General features: G+C 37.6%; 1 protein-coding gene across 1 annotated transcript in view; it reads left to right on the top strand.

Annotated features, from left to right (window-relative positions):
• CHM (CHM Rab escort protein) overlaps positions 1–11,379 on the top strand; it is a 260,707-nt gene extending 249,328 nt beyond the window's left edge. The window contains exon 15 of the mRNA XM_043570858.1: positions 7,568–11,379. Coding sequence (XP_043426793.1) covers positions 7,568–7,759 — 192 coding nt within the window. The 3' untranslated portion in view covers positions 7,760–11,379. The remainder of the gene's footprint in view (positions 1–7,567) is intronic.
• Positions 11,380–16,908: the final 5,529 nt, after the last annotated feature.

Here is a 16,908-nt window from a genome sequence, read left to right as displayed (position 1 = left end):
AAGGTTGAGATAAAAGACAAAAAGACGATTAGACGAACTGAATTGTGAAATGGAAGCTCTGACTGACCTCAGTCCTCCTACTTCTAGGTGCTAAGTGTCTCCAGCAAACATTATGGTAAGTTCCTGGAGTAGGGAATGAAGCAGGCATCTCAAATATTTCATTTCAAAATAGTCATAGTAAAATGGCGTATCCAAAAATAATACCCTTGAACTATACTCAAGAAAGAAAGAAACTGTTTTTCTCTCCACCTCTTCTTTAAACTTCACATCAAAGCTCAAAAGTTTTTATTTACTGTCCTTCCACCCATTCGCAAGGAATGTCAATTTTAATTACCTAATGCAGGAGTCTACCAACTGTAGATAGCCAGATGGTAAATAGTTTAGATTTTGCAACCCCTGTCATCCCTTTGGCATCTACTCAACCCTGCCATTGCAGTGCAAAAATAGCTATAGAAAATAGATAAATGAATGAGAGTGGCTGTGTTCCAATAAAACTTTATTTACAAAAAAAAAAAAAACAAAACAGGCTGGATTTGACCTGTGGGCCATAGTTGTCAACTTCTGGCCTAATGAATGACTTTGTGTGCATGTCAGGAAGAAGGATTGAAGCAGTTCAGAAAGACATTGTGGCCTTTAAAACAAGCATATATCTTAAAACCATTTAATGGCTTTTGTTTACCAATAGGATAGAGTGCAAGCTCCCTAGTATCGCAGGGACCCTGATCTACCAATGAGCTGTATTCATCTAAACAAAAGAGCTATTCATGTTTTCTGCCCATTTCTTCACGGGATTATTTGTTTTTCGGGTGTGGAGTTTGGCGAGTTCTTTATAGATTTTGGATACTAGCCCTTTGTTCGATATGTCATTTGCAAATATCTTTTCCCATTCTGTTGGTTGCCTTTTAGTTTTGTTGATTGTTTCCTTTGCAGTGCAGAAGCTTTTTATCTTCGTGAGGTCCCAATAGTTCATTCTTTATGCTAAGTGAAATAGGTCATACAGAGAAAGACAGATACCATATGTTTTCACTCTTATGTGGATCCTGAGAAACTTAACAGAAGACCATGGGGAAGGGGAAGAAAAAAAAAGTTAGAGAGGGAGGGAGCCAAACCATAAGAGACTCTTAAAAACTGAGAATAAACTGAGGGTTGATGGGGGGTAGGAGGGAGGGGAGGGTGGGTAGTGGGCATTGAGGAGGGCACCCGTTGGGAGGAGCACTGGGTGTTGTATGGAAACCAACTTGACAATAAATTTCATATTTAAAAAAAGGTGTATTCATCTAAATAAAAATAGGGATATGTTTAGAATAGAATAGCAGTGTTTCTTGTCACATTTACTTTCACGTGTGTATGTATTTGTCGTTAATTAAGATCACATTCACTTTCTTACTCTCTTACCCTGCCAGACTAAGCTCAGCTTAAATCTTGACATTTTAACTTAGTTATTATTAATAACAGTGATAACAGCTACCATATGTAGAGGCTTAGTTAGTCTCGGCCATTTTACAGACAAGGAAAGCAAGGCTCAGGAGTTAACTAAGCATTCCCCCAAATTGCATTGCTGCTAAGTGGCAGAGACAGCATTTGCACATGGCTATCTATTCAGAGACCATGATCTTGAACACTGTGTTATACTCCTTAAAGCCCGGGGGAAGGTCAATTATTCCAGAAAAGCAAATACTTGAGCAAATAATGAAGATTTTTCTTGATTTTAAAAGTGATTCATTAAAATTATATGCTAAATTTGTACAGCTATCAAAAATAGGCTTTATTGGGAAATTACATAAAGAATATTAAGGGAAATTGAATTTGTACTGACATGAAGAATGAATGTCCTTAAATTCTCAGCTATCTAACACTTGATAATCTTTTTTAAATTTTTTAAATTTTTTTTAAATTTTTTTGAAATTTATGGTCATATTGGTTTCCATACAACACCGAGTACTCATCCCAACAGGTGCCCTCCTCAATGCCCACTACCCACCCTCCCCTCCCTCCCACCCCCCATCAACCCTCAGTTTATTCTGACTTTTTAAGAGTCTCTTATGGTTTGGCTCCCTCCCTCTCTAGCCTTTTTTTTTTCCATCCCCTCCCCCATGGTCTTCTGTTAAGTTTCTCAGGATCCACATAAGAGTGAAACCATATGGTATCTGTCTTTCTCTGTATGGCTTATTTCAGTTAGCATCACACTCTCCAGTTCCATCCACGTTGCTACAAAAGGCCATATTTCATGCTTTCTCATTGCCAAGTAGTATTCCATTGTGTATATAAACCACAATTTCTTTATCCATTCATCAGTTGATGGACATTTAGGCTCTTTCCATAGTTTGGCTATTGTTGAAAGAGCTGCTATAAACATTGGGGTACAAGTGCCCCTATGCATCAGCACTCCTGTATCCCTTGGGTAAATTCCAAAAGTGCTATTGCTGGGCCATAGGGTACATCTATTTTTAATTTTTTGAGGAACCTCCACACTGTTTTCCAGAGTGGCTGCACCAGTTTGCATTCCCACCAACAGTGTAAGAGGGTTCCTGTTTCTCCACATCCTCTCCAGCATCTATAGTCTCCTGATTTGTTCATTTTAGCCACTCTGACTGGCGTGAGGTGGTATCTGATTCTGGTTTTGATTTGTATTTCCTTGATGAGGAGTAATGGACATTGAGCATCTTTTCATGTGCCTGTTGGCCATCCGGATGTCTTCTTTAGAGAAGTGTCTATTCATGTTTTCTGCCCATTTCTTCACTGGATTATTTGTTTTTCAGGTGTGGAGTTTGGTGAGTTCTTTATAGATTTTGGATACTAGCCCTTTGTCTGATATGTCATTTGCAAATATCTTTTCCCATTCTGTTGGTTGCCTTTTAGTTTTGTTGATTGTTTCCTTTGCAGTGCAGAAGCTTTTTATCTTCATGAGGTCCCAAGAGTTCATTTTTGCTCTGAATTCCCTTGCTTTGGGGATGTGTCAAGTAAGAAATTGCTGCAGCTGAGGTCAGAGAGGTTTTTTCCTTCTTTATTCTCTAGGGTTTTGATGGTTTCCTGTCTCACATTCAGGTGCTTCATCCATTTTGAGTTTATTTTTGTGAATGGTGTAAGAAAATGGTCTAGTTTCATCCTTCTGCATGTTGCTGTCCAGTTCTCCCAGCACCAATTGTTGAAGAGACTGTCTTTTTTCCAGTGGATATTCTTTCCTGCTTTGTGAAAGATTTGTTGGCCATATTTTTGTGGGCCCAATTTGGGAGTCTCTATTCCATTGGCCAATGTGTCTGTTTTTGTGACAATACCATTCTGCCTTGATTATTACAGCTTTGTAGTAGAGGCTAAAGTCTGGGATTGTGATGTCTCCAGCTTTGGTCTTCTTCTTCAATATTACTTTGGCTATTCGGGGTCTTTTGTGGTTCCATACAAATTTTAGGATTGCTTATTCTAGCTTCAAGAAGAATGCTGGTGCAATTTTGATTGGGATTGCACTGAATGTGTAGATAACTTTGGGTAGTATTGACATTTTCACAATATTTATTCTTCCAATCCATGAGCAGGGAAAGTCTCTCCATTTCTTTATATCTTCTTCAATTTCCTTTATAAACTTTCTATAGTTTTCAGCATACAGACCTTTTACAACTTTGGTTAGGTTTATTCCTAGGTATTTTATGCTTCTTGGTGTAATTGTGAATGGGATCAGTTTCTTTATTTGTCTTTCTGTTGCTTCATTATTAGTGTAATGCAACTGATTTCTGTACATTGATTTTGTATCCTACGACTTTGCTGAATTCATGTATCAGTTCTAGCAGACTTTTGGTGCAGTCTGTCGGGTTTTCCATGTAAAATATCATGTCATCTGCAAAAAGTGAAAACTTGACTTCACCTTTGCCAATTTTGATGGCTTTGATTTACTTTTGTTGTGCGATTGCTGATGCTAGAACTTCCAACACTATGTTAAACAACAGCGGTGAGAGTGGACATCCCTGTCGTGTTCCTGATCTCAGGGTGAAAGCTCTCAGTTTCTACCCATTGAGTACGATATTAGCTGTGGGCTTTTCATAAATGGCTTTTATGATGTTTAAGTATGTTCCTTCTATCCCGACTTTCTTGAGGGATTTTATTAAGAAAGGATGCTGAATTTTGTCAAATGCTTTTTCTGCATCAATTGACAGGATCATATGGTTATTTTATTTTATTGTGATGTATCACATTGATTGATTTGTGAATTTTGAACCATCCCTGCAGCCCAGGAATGAATCCCATTGTTCATGGTGATTAATTCTTTTTATATGCTGTTGCATTCTATATACTAGTATCTTATTGAGAATTTTTGCATCCATATTCATCAGGGATATTGGCCTGTAGGTCTGATTTTTTTTGCTGGGTCTCTGTCTGGTTTAGGAATCAAAGTAATGCTGGCTTCATAGAATGAGTCTGGAAGTTTTTCTTCCCTTTCTGTTGTTTGGAACAGCTTCTGAAGGATAGGTATTATCTCTGCTTTAAATGTCTGGTAGAATTCCCCTGGGAAGCCATCTGATCCTGGAGTCTTATTTGTTGGGAGATTTTCGATAACTGATTCAATTTCTTCGCTGGTTATGGGTCTGTTCAAGTTTTGTATTTCTTCCTGCTTGAGTTTTGGAAGTTTGTGGGTGCCTAGGAATTTGTCCATTTCTTCCAGGTTGTCCAGTTTGTTGGCATATAATTTTTCCTAGTATTTCCTGATAATTGCTTGTATTTCTGTGGGATTGGTTGTCATAATTCCATTTTCATTCATCATTTTATCCATTTGGGTCATCTCCCTTTTCTTTTTGTGAAGCCTGCCTAGAGGTTTATCAATTTTGTTTATTTTTTCAAAAAAACAACTCTTGGTTTCATTGATCTGCTCTACATTATTTCTCTTCTTTTGCTGGGTTTGGTGTGTCTTTGCTGTTCTGCTTCTATTTCCTTTAGGTGTGCTGTTAGATTTTGTATTTGGGATTTTTCTTGTTTCTTGAGATAGGCCTGGATTGCAATGTATTTTCCTCTCAGGACTGCCTTCACTGCATCCCAAAGCTTTTGGATTGTTGTATTTTCATTTTCATTTTTTTGCATGTATTTTTTTAATATCTTCTCTAATTGCCTGGTTGACCCATTCCTTCTTTAGTAGGGTGTTCTTTAACCTCCATGCTTTTGGAGGTTTTCCAGACTTTTTCCTGTGGTTGATTTCAAGTTTCATAGCATTGTGGTCTGAAAGTGTGCACGGTATGATCTCAATTCTTGTATACTTATGAAGGGCTGTTTTGTGACCCAGTATGTGATCTATCTTGGAGAACGTTCCAATATGTACTCGAGAAGAAAGTATATTCTGTTGCTTTGAGATGCAGAGTTCTAAATATATCTGTCAAGTCCATCTGATCCAGTGTATCATTCAGGGCCCTTGTTTCTTTATTGACCCTGTGTCTAGATGATCTATCCATTGCTGCAAGTGGGGTATTAAAGTCCCCTGCAATTACCACAGTCTTATCAATAACGTTGCTTATGTTCGTAATTATTTTATATATTTGGGGGCTCCTATATTCGGCGCCTAGACATTCATAATTTTTAGCTCTTTCTGATGGATAGACCCTGTAATTATTTTGTAATGCCTTTCTTCATCTCTTGTTGCAGCCTTTAATTTAAAGTCTAGTTTGTCTGATATAAATATGGCTGCTCCAGCTTTCTTTTGACTTCCAGTAGCATGATAGATAGTTCTCCATCCCCTGACTTTCAATCTGAAGGTGTCCTCAGGTCTAAAATGAGTCTCTTGTAGACAGCAAATAGATGGGTCTTGTTTTTGTTTTTTGTTTTTTTTCCATTCTGATACCCTATGTCTTTTGTTTGGAGCATTTAGTCCATTTATATTCAGTGTTATTACTGAAAGATATGGGTTTAGAGTCATTGTGATGTCTGTAGCTTTCATGCTTGTAGTGATGTCTCTGGTACTTTGTGGTCCTTGCAACATTTAACTCACAGAATCCCCCTTAGGATCCCTTGTGGGGCTGGTTTAATGGTGATGAATTCCTTCGGCTTTTGTTTGTTTGGGAAGACCTTTATCTCTCCTTATATTCTGAATGACAGACTTGCTGGAAAGGGTTCTTGGCTGCATATTTTTTTCTGTTCGTCACATTGAAGGTTTCCTGACATTCCTTTCTGGCCTGCCAAGTTTCAGTAGATAGATCTGCCACTACTCTTATGGGTTTACTTTTGTAAGTTAGAGCGTGTTTCTCCCTAGCTGCTTTCAGAATTTTCTCTTTATCCTTGTATTTTGCCAGTTTAATTATGATATGTCACTCAGAAGATCGATTCAAGTTATGTCTGAAGGGAGTTCTCTGTGCCTCTTGGATTTCAATGTCTTTTTCCTTCCCCAGATAAGGGAAGTTCTCAGCTCTGATTTGTTCAAGTACACCTTCAGCCCCTTTCTCTCTCTCTTCCTCTTCTGGAATTCCTATTATATGGATATTGTTGCGCTTGATTACATCACTTAGTTCTCTAATTCTCCCCTCATACTCCTGGATTTTTTTTTCTCTCTTTCTCAGCTTCCTCTTTGTCCATAGTTTTATCTTCTAATTCACCTATTCTCTCCTCTGCCTCTTCAATCCGTGCTGTGGTCACCTCCATTTTATTTTGCACCTCACTTAATAGCATTTTTTAGCTCCTTATGACTATTTCTTAGTCCCTTGATCTCTGTAGCAATAGATTCTCTGCTGTCCTCTATGCTTTTTTCAAGCCCAGCCATTAATTTTATGACTATTATTCTAAGTTCTTGCTCCGTTGTATTGCTTAAATCGTTTTTGATCTATTCATTAGCTGTTGCTACTTCCTGGAGTTTCTTTTGAGGAGTATTCTTCCGCTTTGTCATTTTGGGTAGTCTCTGAGGTGGCTCCAAACTGCAGGGAACTTCCCCTGTGCAGTCCAGAGTAACTTGTGTTGGTGGGCGAGGCCACAGTCATACATGATGTCTGTCCCCAGCCCACCACTGGGGCCACAGTCAGACTGGTGTGTACCTTATCTTCCCCTCTCCCAGGAGCAGGACTCACTGTGGAATGGTGTGGCCCCTGTCTGGGCTACTTGCACACTGCCAGGCTTGTGGTGCTGCTTTGATGGGATCTGGCATATTAGCCGGGGTGGATCTGCAAGGTGCACAGGGGAAGGAGGGGTAGGTTAGCTCACTTTGCCTGTGGTGGTCTCCTGTTGGAGGGGCCCTGCAGCACTGGGAGGGAGGCAGGCCCCTGGGAGGGATGGATCCACTGAAGCACATTGTTGGATATTTGTGAGGTGCAAGCAAGTTTGGTGATGGGAACTGGTTCCCTTTGGAATTTTGGCTGGGGGGATGAACACTTGATAATCTGGTCAAGTACTGATAATACGTGAAGGGTGGTCCTGAATGCTTGCATAGAATTGGAGAAAAGTCATGAAATTCTGACAGTGGATCTTTAAAAAATAGTGTATACTTGATAATGTTTTGTAACAAAGTAATTTTCAAGGGTGATACCTTCATTTTTAAAATAATTTCAGCAAGTCATATACATTTTAAGCTGATGACCAAAAACTGTCATGTCCTTTCTTCCCTGTCCAGGCTGAAACACTTTTCCAGCAAATCTGCCCCAACGAAGACTTCTGTCCACCCCCACCAAATCCTGAAGACATTGTCATTGATGGGGACAGTTTACAATCAGAGGCTTCAGAATCTAGTTTCATACCAGAAGTGAACTCAGAGACTCCCAAGGAAAGCAGAAGTCTGGGAAAGCCACAGCTGTCCTCTCAATAATGGGTATACACCAAACTATACACACACTTTGAAAATTCCTCCTGGCCTCAGAGTCTTCTTCATGGAAGAAATGTTTGAAAAATGTTAGAAAACAGCAGCCAGTTGACATACATTATTACCAAGAGAACAGGGCATAGAAATCCAAAAGGGGATTTTCCTGAAAGAGGACATTGCAAGAGCACAAAATACTTGTAAACCACATTGGCTTGCCTACTTTAAGATAATACACCTGTGGAATTAGCAGATGAATATAAATGGATTGATTCCCAGGAATATAGCTGTGGATATGAACGTGATCCTATGCATTGTTAATAATTCTGTGGTATTAGGAAAGCTTTTGCTTATCACTTTGGATCTTTGATTGAAATCCACATCTTCAGAATCCAGTCATGTATTTCCTGTGATTATTTTAATTCTATTTTCTTTATGGATATAAGCATGATGGCACCAATGATAAAAGCACATGTAAATGTAATTGAGGAGAGCTAAAATATCCTGATCTAGGCAGGAGCCTATGTTCGGAATAGAGGTTTGGCTTGTTTTCTATCTTGAGAATTATTGAAAACGCCAATATTAAGGTATACATTTTTACAAACAAATCATGAGTCCATGTACTCAACATTTTTTAATGTTAGTAGTGCTATTTGTATGTGAATCATTTGCACACTAGGAAAGCTTATAGGACTGAAGGAATGGAAGGAAAGATTTGGATATGCTCATCAGTATGTGGAAATTCTGTCTAGTCAAGTAATTAGAACCTAATTGTATATGGACCCAGTTTAGTCCTAGCTATACTACTGATGAGATTAGACAAATTGTTTATTTTGTCTAAAAATAGGGCTCACTTTCTCCATATGTAAGATAGAAATAGTAACACTCTTCCTACCTTAGGAGGATGATTTTGAAGATAAATGTAGTGCAAACCTTAAAATGATTTTTGGGGGGTTGAGGGGAATGTTGTTTTCCCCTTGACTTGAAGGTGAATATCAAAAATCTCATGCAGCAAATTGTTTGCTGTCAACTCCCCCAACACAGTAGTTCACAGTGTTTTTATTGCATTAAGCTTTTAAAATAAAACTATTTCCTAAATTAGTATTTTATAGTCTATAGGCCATAAAACATAGTAACATGGAATTTTGGTTTTGAATCTTAATAAGGAAAGCACTGTATAAATTATTCATATTCCTTTTCTGGTAGGTAAACCTAAAACCACTAAAGACTCTCAATACAATATGACAAGTGGTAAACCCTAATATACACTTAACATAAAAATGTTAGGGTTGTACATAGCCAGCAAACCTAGTTACAGTGACCATGACAATTTAAAATTTTTCCAGGTGCCAAGCTCTGATGATTTGCTTTATTTGAGCAATAGTTTAGACTTAATTTGTTTCAATAATTAAATACATAAAATGTTTATTGTGCATTCTGGCCTATATTGCCAATCAGAGAGCCATAGCTATAGTAGAAATCATGTAGTTCTTACTTCAGTTGCAGTGGGGCTATGAGCTCTTCAGGTCACAGACTCCTAAGAAATGGAAAGAACCAAGGAATGTAGCCCTTGCCTCACCTTTCCAATCCCCTGTAGATACAACGGAATCCAGGTGAAAGGAAAACCTTCCCAGCCTCTCAGGCTGCTCTTAACTGCTCTGCCCATTGTACAGCCCATCTCCTATCTCTTTGGACCCTTCTGTGTCTCTCTTCCCCTTTTATATTATCATACAAATCAGGGATAGTGGAATCACATTATAATATATTTTGTTAATAGATTCATATCTTAAATCATGTTTCCCAAAACCCAACTTATGCCATGGTCTAAATGCACAATACATACTTAGAAGCACCAGGTATTGGCCCTGCCCCTCAATACCAGCAATATGAAAGGTCCCACTGTATAAAAGTATTGAGTCTGAATACAATGGCACCAATTAAAATACTGTACTTTGTTACAGTCTAAGAGTTAAGGCCTCTTGAATACAGCATACATATTTATGTAAACAATCAGAGTAGGCTCAGAATAATAACTAGAAAATTACAATAGCTTTACTGCAGCTATCTATATGTAGACAAGGAGATATTTTGTGGTCTCATGGCCCAACCCATATTGTACCCTATTTTATCCATTAGCCATCTGCATAATCTCTTCCAGGTTATTTATTAAATACTATTGAAATATTTAAAAGTTCCTAAATATGATTAGTGGTGACTAAAATATTACACAACCGTTTAAAACATTTTGATAGAGAATCTTAAATATTTCCTGTTGCCTCAGAATGTAATAGAAATTATTCTAAGAGCTTTCTTTTCAGCTGTCTTAAGTACTGCAAATAAATTTTTGTATAGTTTTAAAACAGAAAAAACTTTTTGGTTTTGTTGTAAAATCATAAGCCTTAAGTTATATAAATAAAGTTAACATGTTATATGCAATACAGAAGTTTCAGTAGCTAATTTAAAATGTTGAACATTATTGTCAAAGAATTTTGATTCATATGTTTAAAATGTTTAGTTATGCATGCTTTTTTAACCAAACATGATAATACCACTCAGTTTAGTGATCTATATGAAAGCCAATTACCCTGTGTTGCTACTGTGTCTTTGTCTAGTTGGTATGCCTATCCAGAAAAGCAGATAGGTAGGTAGGTAGGTAGATAGGTAGATAGATATATAAATTTAGGTATTTTCTATAGGAAAACTGAATTACAATTTTTCCCATCTCCAGTGATACTTTGTTGCCTGTAGTAAAATGGCCACGTTAATAGTTAACTTCTAGAATGGTAGTTTCTGAGATTGGCAGCCTTTTATCTAAAATAATGACCATGCTAATAATTAACTTCTGTCACAGCTATACTTCCCAAGAAGGCAGCCCTTTGTCTAAAGTCCTAAAGATCTCAAAAAATTTTGTTGAAATTTGATTGCTAAGTAGTATTGATCCTTCAAAGCAATAATTAAATAATTTTCTTACAAGTAAGTTATTTACTGCTATTGGTATTGAGTGATATATCTCTACTCCTGGGTAATTTTCTTATATGCACTTCAAAAGCATAAATATGATTATTCATAATTTTCACACAGTAACAGTAAGTTTTCAGAGGAAGTAAAATCTGTTTTGATGCCTTTCAGGCATGGTTTCCTAGTTTTCAACATTAAAATTTTGCATGTATGCCAAGAAATTAAAGATTGTCTTGGAACTGATTTCTTGGTATCAGTCTACTATTTAAGCAATTTATTATCCAGCTGTATACTTGGTTTTGTTTCTAAGCACTTGATAAAGGCAATCAAATGATACATGGGTTGATTTACTTAGCAAATTATTCTAGATGCCAGCATCAGACCTCATTCTATTTGAAATCAGTGCTGTGAGGCATGAACTAAGGTTTTATAGTACATTGATTGCCTACAAACTGTTTTCACATCTCACTTAGTATATAAGAATATGAATTGTTTTTTATATTTACTTGGTGAATGAGAACATGAAATGTTTTTCTCTGTGGTGGCTGAATCCCTAACAACTTACTTGAAATAGATAAGAGACTGCTGATGTTCTTCTTACAGAAATCGTTCAGTGAACTATGATTTGCTCTTGAATCAAATAATTAAAGCAAAGTGACATTTTCTGTCAACTCCAGGTATTTTCCTAAAGCGTGTTAGATAGAATGTATTCAAAAGATAACAGGAGTCTTTCAAAGCTGACAGTTTATCTGTGAGATGATTCATAAATTTAAGAAAAATAAGGTTAATTTAATTTTTAAACAAGTAGCCATATTATCCTTCAAGCATCTTGGAGCTCATACAATATTCACACCTTTTTTTTTTAAACAAGTGATTTGATGTTTGAATTCACCTCTTTAATGGTGGAATTTTTAAAACATACGTTAAGTGGTTTAACACTTAGCATCCCACATCACATTTTGAAGACAAGTTTTCTTTCCATTAATATAGTTTAGCTGTGGAGCTGCAATGACATGCCCTTCCCATACAAGTTGCCATGTCCGCTCTTCCTGGCTATGATGACTTCTAGGGCCATTTGACAGATAATCATTAGAACTGGAATTCTAGTAGGCTGGAGAGTCTTTTCACCTATCACTGCAATGTGATTTATGCTGGTAACTCCTATTAATATTAATGGGACTTGCATGTGTAAATCCTTTTCCTCTCAATGATACAGCTGACCCCTAACAGAAATATTCTTTAGGCATGGACACTTGCTGATCTAGAAGCATTAGTGAGTTGTTTTATTCAGGATTTTCATGTGGGGTAAAAAAAAAAAATAGACTATCAATTTAGCAGAGGATTTGTTTGTAGAGATTAAAAAGATAAAATACTAGCTCTTAATTCTCTATTCCCATTTCTAATAGTATCTAATATATTAGCATCTATTATATACTATTCTTTTTCATCTATCGTTGCTTTCATTGCTATGTCACCAACCTTTTTATTCTAGAAACTAATAAAAAGAAAGAAGCAATTATTATGTCTTTCCTGTAAAAACTGTATTTTCAGGGTATTCAAATAGTTGTTGAAGGAAAATTGTTATAGAAGAATCACCATTTGTAATTACATGAGGAATGATAGAATTACGAAAAAAATCACCATTTTGTAAACTCAATGTAGTAATGGACGTAGGTAATGGTTATTATTATTAAAACCTTTAGTGATAATAGTTTGATGCAGACATCACCTGAACCTAGTGATCAATCTTAAAAACAGTACAAGTAGAAAATAAGATATTATAAGCCTCTTGATGTGTTGTAATAGTAAGTACCCAGCGCTAACTGGGAAGCATTCCAGTACCAATTTATAGACATTAGGGGGATAGAAGCATATTTAATGACATCATGGAGATGCAATGTATAAAATTCTACAGGACAGATAACCTGATTCTATCAACAATTAACTGACACAAATAAAATGAAGGGAGAACCACTACAGAAAAAAGGAGACTTTAGAGATGTATCAACCAAGTGCAACATGCTAACCTTGTTTGGACCTTGCTTTGAATAAATAAAACCTTTGTTTTAAAAAAACAAAAAATCCATTTTGAGACAATCATAGGGATTGAACATTGCCTGGGTGTTAGTTGATATCAAGGATAATTTTAACTACTGGGTGTCGTAATGGTAATTTTTTTAAAAACCATTATCTGTTAGAGATTTTTTAAAGGCAGGTGAAGCAAATACATATAATAAAATGTTAACAATGGTTAAATCTAGGTTATGCTATATGAGTGTTTCTATTTTGTATTTTTGTGTTTAAAACTTTTCATAGCAAATTTTTTAAACAACAGATAAAAGTCCATTGATTAATAGTAATAATAATAACCTATAGATAGTATGTTACTTTACAACATGACTATTGTGTTTCTGAAAAGGAGGCCTTAATATGTTCAGTCCTATCCTATATATTTTGTTTTATAATGTTTTGAAACGATGGGCTACAAAAATCACATATTTGAATTTATTAACTTAGGTCAGTGGCTTCTAGGGTCAGAGAGAAAGAATCTTGCTGAGCAACCTCTTTGGCACAAGGGCAAGTTTGGAAAAAATAAACATGTTTACAGCCTCTGTCTCTCAAATTGAAAATGAAAATAGCATTATTGAGTCAGATGGAGTGGGGAAATTGATATTCATGCAACTCTGAAAACCTTTATTTTGTACTTTGTTGATAAATATCAATGATAAAATTTTAATGCTTTTTAACCTCTAAAATGTTTCTTTTTACTCATGTTTTCAGATGTTGCAACATGGAGACTGCTACTAATTTCCAACGTGAAACCTCTCTGGTGCCTATACACATTTGGGCTTGTGACCACTACTCTATGGGAATCTGTTGAACATAATCATATTTTGGGGAAACTAAGCTGAACACATATATTGTAAAACATAACATGCCCCAATTATCCATATCAAATTTCAGTCTTATTTCCTATATTAACAATATAGTTTAGCTGTAAGCAACTGTTGTTCTAACAATTGTTGCTAATGGCACAGTAGATCCCCCATTCAGGCTACTACTGAGTGGAGATCACTTCAGTTGTTTTTCTCCAATTAGAGCTACCAATGGAACAAATGAAAAGTCAATTGAAATGTGCAGTGTTTTTATTTTAATTTTTTAAGTACAGTTAACTCGTTACATTAGTTTCAGGTATACAATGTAAGTATTCAACATCTCTATCCTATGCTCACCACAAGTGTAGCTACCATCTACTATTGTGTTTTTAAAAATCAAAGAAGTTGATAAAGTAGTAGAAAAAGATCTATTTATCTTGCTTACATACATGTAAAATCACAACTTCTCACTCCTCAGTTCCCATATTCAGTTGGACACAAAATCTTTTTGGTTCTATCTCAGAAATATTTTCTATCTCAGAAATATTTCCCTGATAATGGCTCCCTCCTCTCTATTCCCACAACCCATTGTTCTCATTGGTTTTGACACAAGGCTCCCCATTCTATTCCAATTACCTATTGAGGAAGAAGCCACTGCATGAATTCCTTCTCATGCTGACACAAGGTGAGGAGTTATTTAGCATAACACACCAAAGTTAAGTGAAAATGAAGCCCTTGAGGGCACATCCCTAGCCTGCACCAAATATGGTTGTGAGAGTGTGTGGCTTGGGACTCTGAGGACCAGCAAAGGGTAGGAAAAGAAATGAAGGGTAACACTTGCAGTGCCTACTATGTACCAGGAACTATTAACACTTTTAATCTCAAAACACCATGTAAGTACTATTATCATTCTCTATTTTACAGATTAGGGTCTTGATGATGAAACTGAATCACAGAGATAAAATGACTTGTCCAAGGTCACATAGTTAGATTTGGGTTGCTCCTCTCCTCTGAATTCTTCATGCACTGAAACATGTTTATGATCTACTAGTAATAAGATTATATTCTTTCTCATAATAATGAGCTGTATCTACCTGCCCTAGTAGTGGCAGAGTTTCACTTAAATACAAATAGCCCTAATCATGTCACTTCTCTCCTTAAAAACCTTTACATACTAAGTAAAATCTGACTTCTTTAGCATTGCATATGAGACCACCATCCCCCAAAAACATTGTTTCCCTTTGCCTTCATCTCCTATCACTCTACCTCTCTCTCCTCCTCACACTCTAATTTTCAGTCACAATGAACTCCTCAGGATCTTCACTCTTTGGCTCATTGCATATATCATTTCTTTTCTGGAATTCCCTCACCTCTCTGCTACCACTACACCCTTTTTCCTCTAATAAACTTTCTATTCTGCCTTTAAAACCCAAATTTAATGTTATTTTAACTACTAACACTTCGGCAACCTCATTTGGCAAAGATATTTTTCCCTCTGAGCTCCCCACAGTACTGTTCATAAAGCCCTTATCTCATTGAATTTCAAGTTTTCTGATTTTATTCCTGTATCCTAGATAGTGAACAACTTGAGGGTAGGTATGCTGCTATTCATCCTTATATCTACTGTACCTAAACAAAACACCACATGACCATGCATCTCCTGCATAACACTGCTCCTCTGGCCATAGTAGCTTCAATCGAGTGGAATCAGGCCCCTAATGCATTTTGGAATTGGTACCCATGAAGTGTTTGACTTTCTGAGTAGCTGACCCATAATGCAAAATCTCTTTAGCTATGAGCAGCTATATTTTCTACCATGTGGCCAGGGGAGCAAAGTCAGTTTGCAAAGAAAGAAACAGTGATGAGACAGAATTGCCAGGTGGACCTAGGTAGCATTGGTTTCTGACAAGTTCCTAATTTCATGATCCAGTCCTCCCTGAGGCTCAGTATCATTCCTGCTCTTCAGTTTTTTTGAGAAACTCCTGTCTCATAAGATTTCTTTTGGTCTTCAGGAAATGTGTATTGATTTGATACTTGCAAACACAAAGCTTTAACTAAATAGACACATCTGGGAAGATGACAGAGTAGTAGGAGTACCTTAGACTTCCCTCGTCCATCAAACACAGCTAGATAAATGTCAAATCATTATGAACACTCAAGAAATCAATCTGAGGACCAACAAAACACACAACCCGAGGGAGAGAAAATGCCACATCGTGGAAGGAAGGAGGTGTGGAGATGTGATTTTGGAGAGAAAAGTATTATGGATATTATGGAGAGGAGGGAGCCCTGGTCATGGGGAGAGGTGAGAGAGAGAGGAGAGCACAGGGGATTGCACAAGGAAAATACTTCCCTAAAGACATTGAGAAAATGAAAGAGGTTGGTTTTCATGAGTTTTTACAAGCAACGGGGCTCAAAGACAAGAGTTTTAGAAGTCCACAATGCGGTTCATATGGAGCCCAGCTGGCACTGCAGTGCTCCTGTGGAGAAGGAGAGCGGATAGCCTGGTAGTGGATGGCACAATCTGAGGATCACTTGGGACACACCAGGAGAGATGGTTCCCCCTTCATGGAGAACATCTGGGAGAGGTGCATTGCCTCGTCAGGGACAAAAGAGCCAGCAGGCATCATTACCCTCCCCTGTCCACCAACACAGGTGCAGAGATACCTGCTGAGGGTGGCTAACCTGGACACTGGTTATTTCCTGCACTTTATTCCAAATCCACCCCCTTGCACTTTGGTGTGACTGCCCTTCTGGGACAAACCTGCATCAGTTCCAACATGGTGAGACCCTCCCCCAGAGGACCAATGTGGGACCCAGCCACACCAGGTCCCTAAACTTGGAGTTTTAAAACTCAACAGGCCTCCATGGGATATAACAGAGGTGCATGGAGCTGCCCAGTGAGCAGATGGCCTAGACACAGGGTGAAGGCAGGGATCCAAGGGATGCCTGGGACACATGAGATTGTTCACTCTTTCTGGAAGAGCTTCCAGAACAGAGGCAGGTGCAAATTCCCCCTCCTGAGATGAGAGGGTCAGGTACCATTTCTTTTCCACAACCCTCAGTGTAAACTAACTTCAGTGAGCAGCACAGTGTTAACAGTGGCAGCCTAAGCTGCTTACACCAAGCCCATCCCTCCTGCACTCTGCAGGTGCTACTTTCCTAGGGAAAGCATGCCTGAGAACCAAGGCAGCAGATGCCTCCTCCAGACCATCAACACAGATCCCTCACAAGCATCAGCTCTACTGACCATAGAGTTCTGCAAAGCTTCAGCTCTAGTGGAAATAGGATCATGCCTCTTTTAACAAGCCGACTAAGGCACAC

Source organism: Prionailurus bengalensis, chromosome X (assembly GCF_016509475.1).
Source record: "Prionailurus bengalensis isolate Pbe53 chromosome X, Fcat_Pben_1.1_paternal_pri, whole genome shotgun sequence".
Classification (NCBI taxonomy): domain Eukaryota; kingdom Metazoa; phylum Chordata; class Mammalia; order Carnivora; family Felidae; genus Prionailurus; species Prionailurus bengalensis.
The sequence above is the reverse complement of the archived record's forward strand: the minus strand, read 5'-3'. Positions and strand labels throughout refer to the sequence as shown.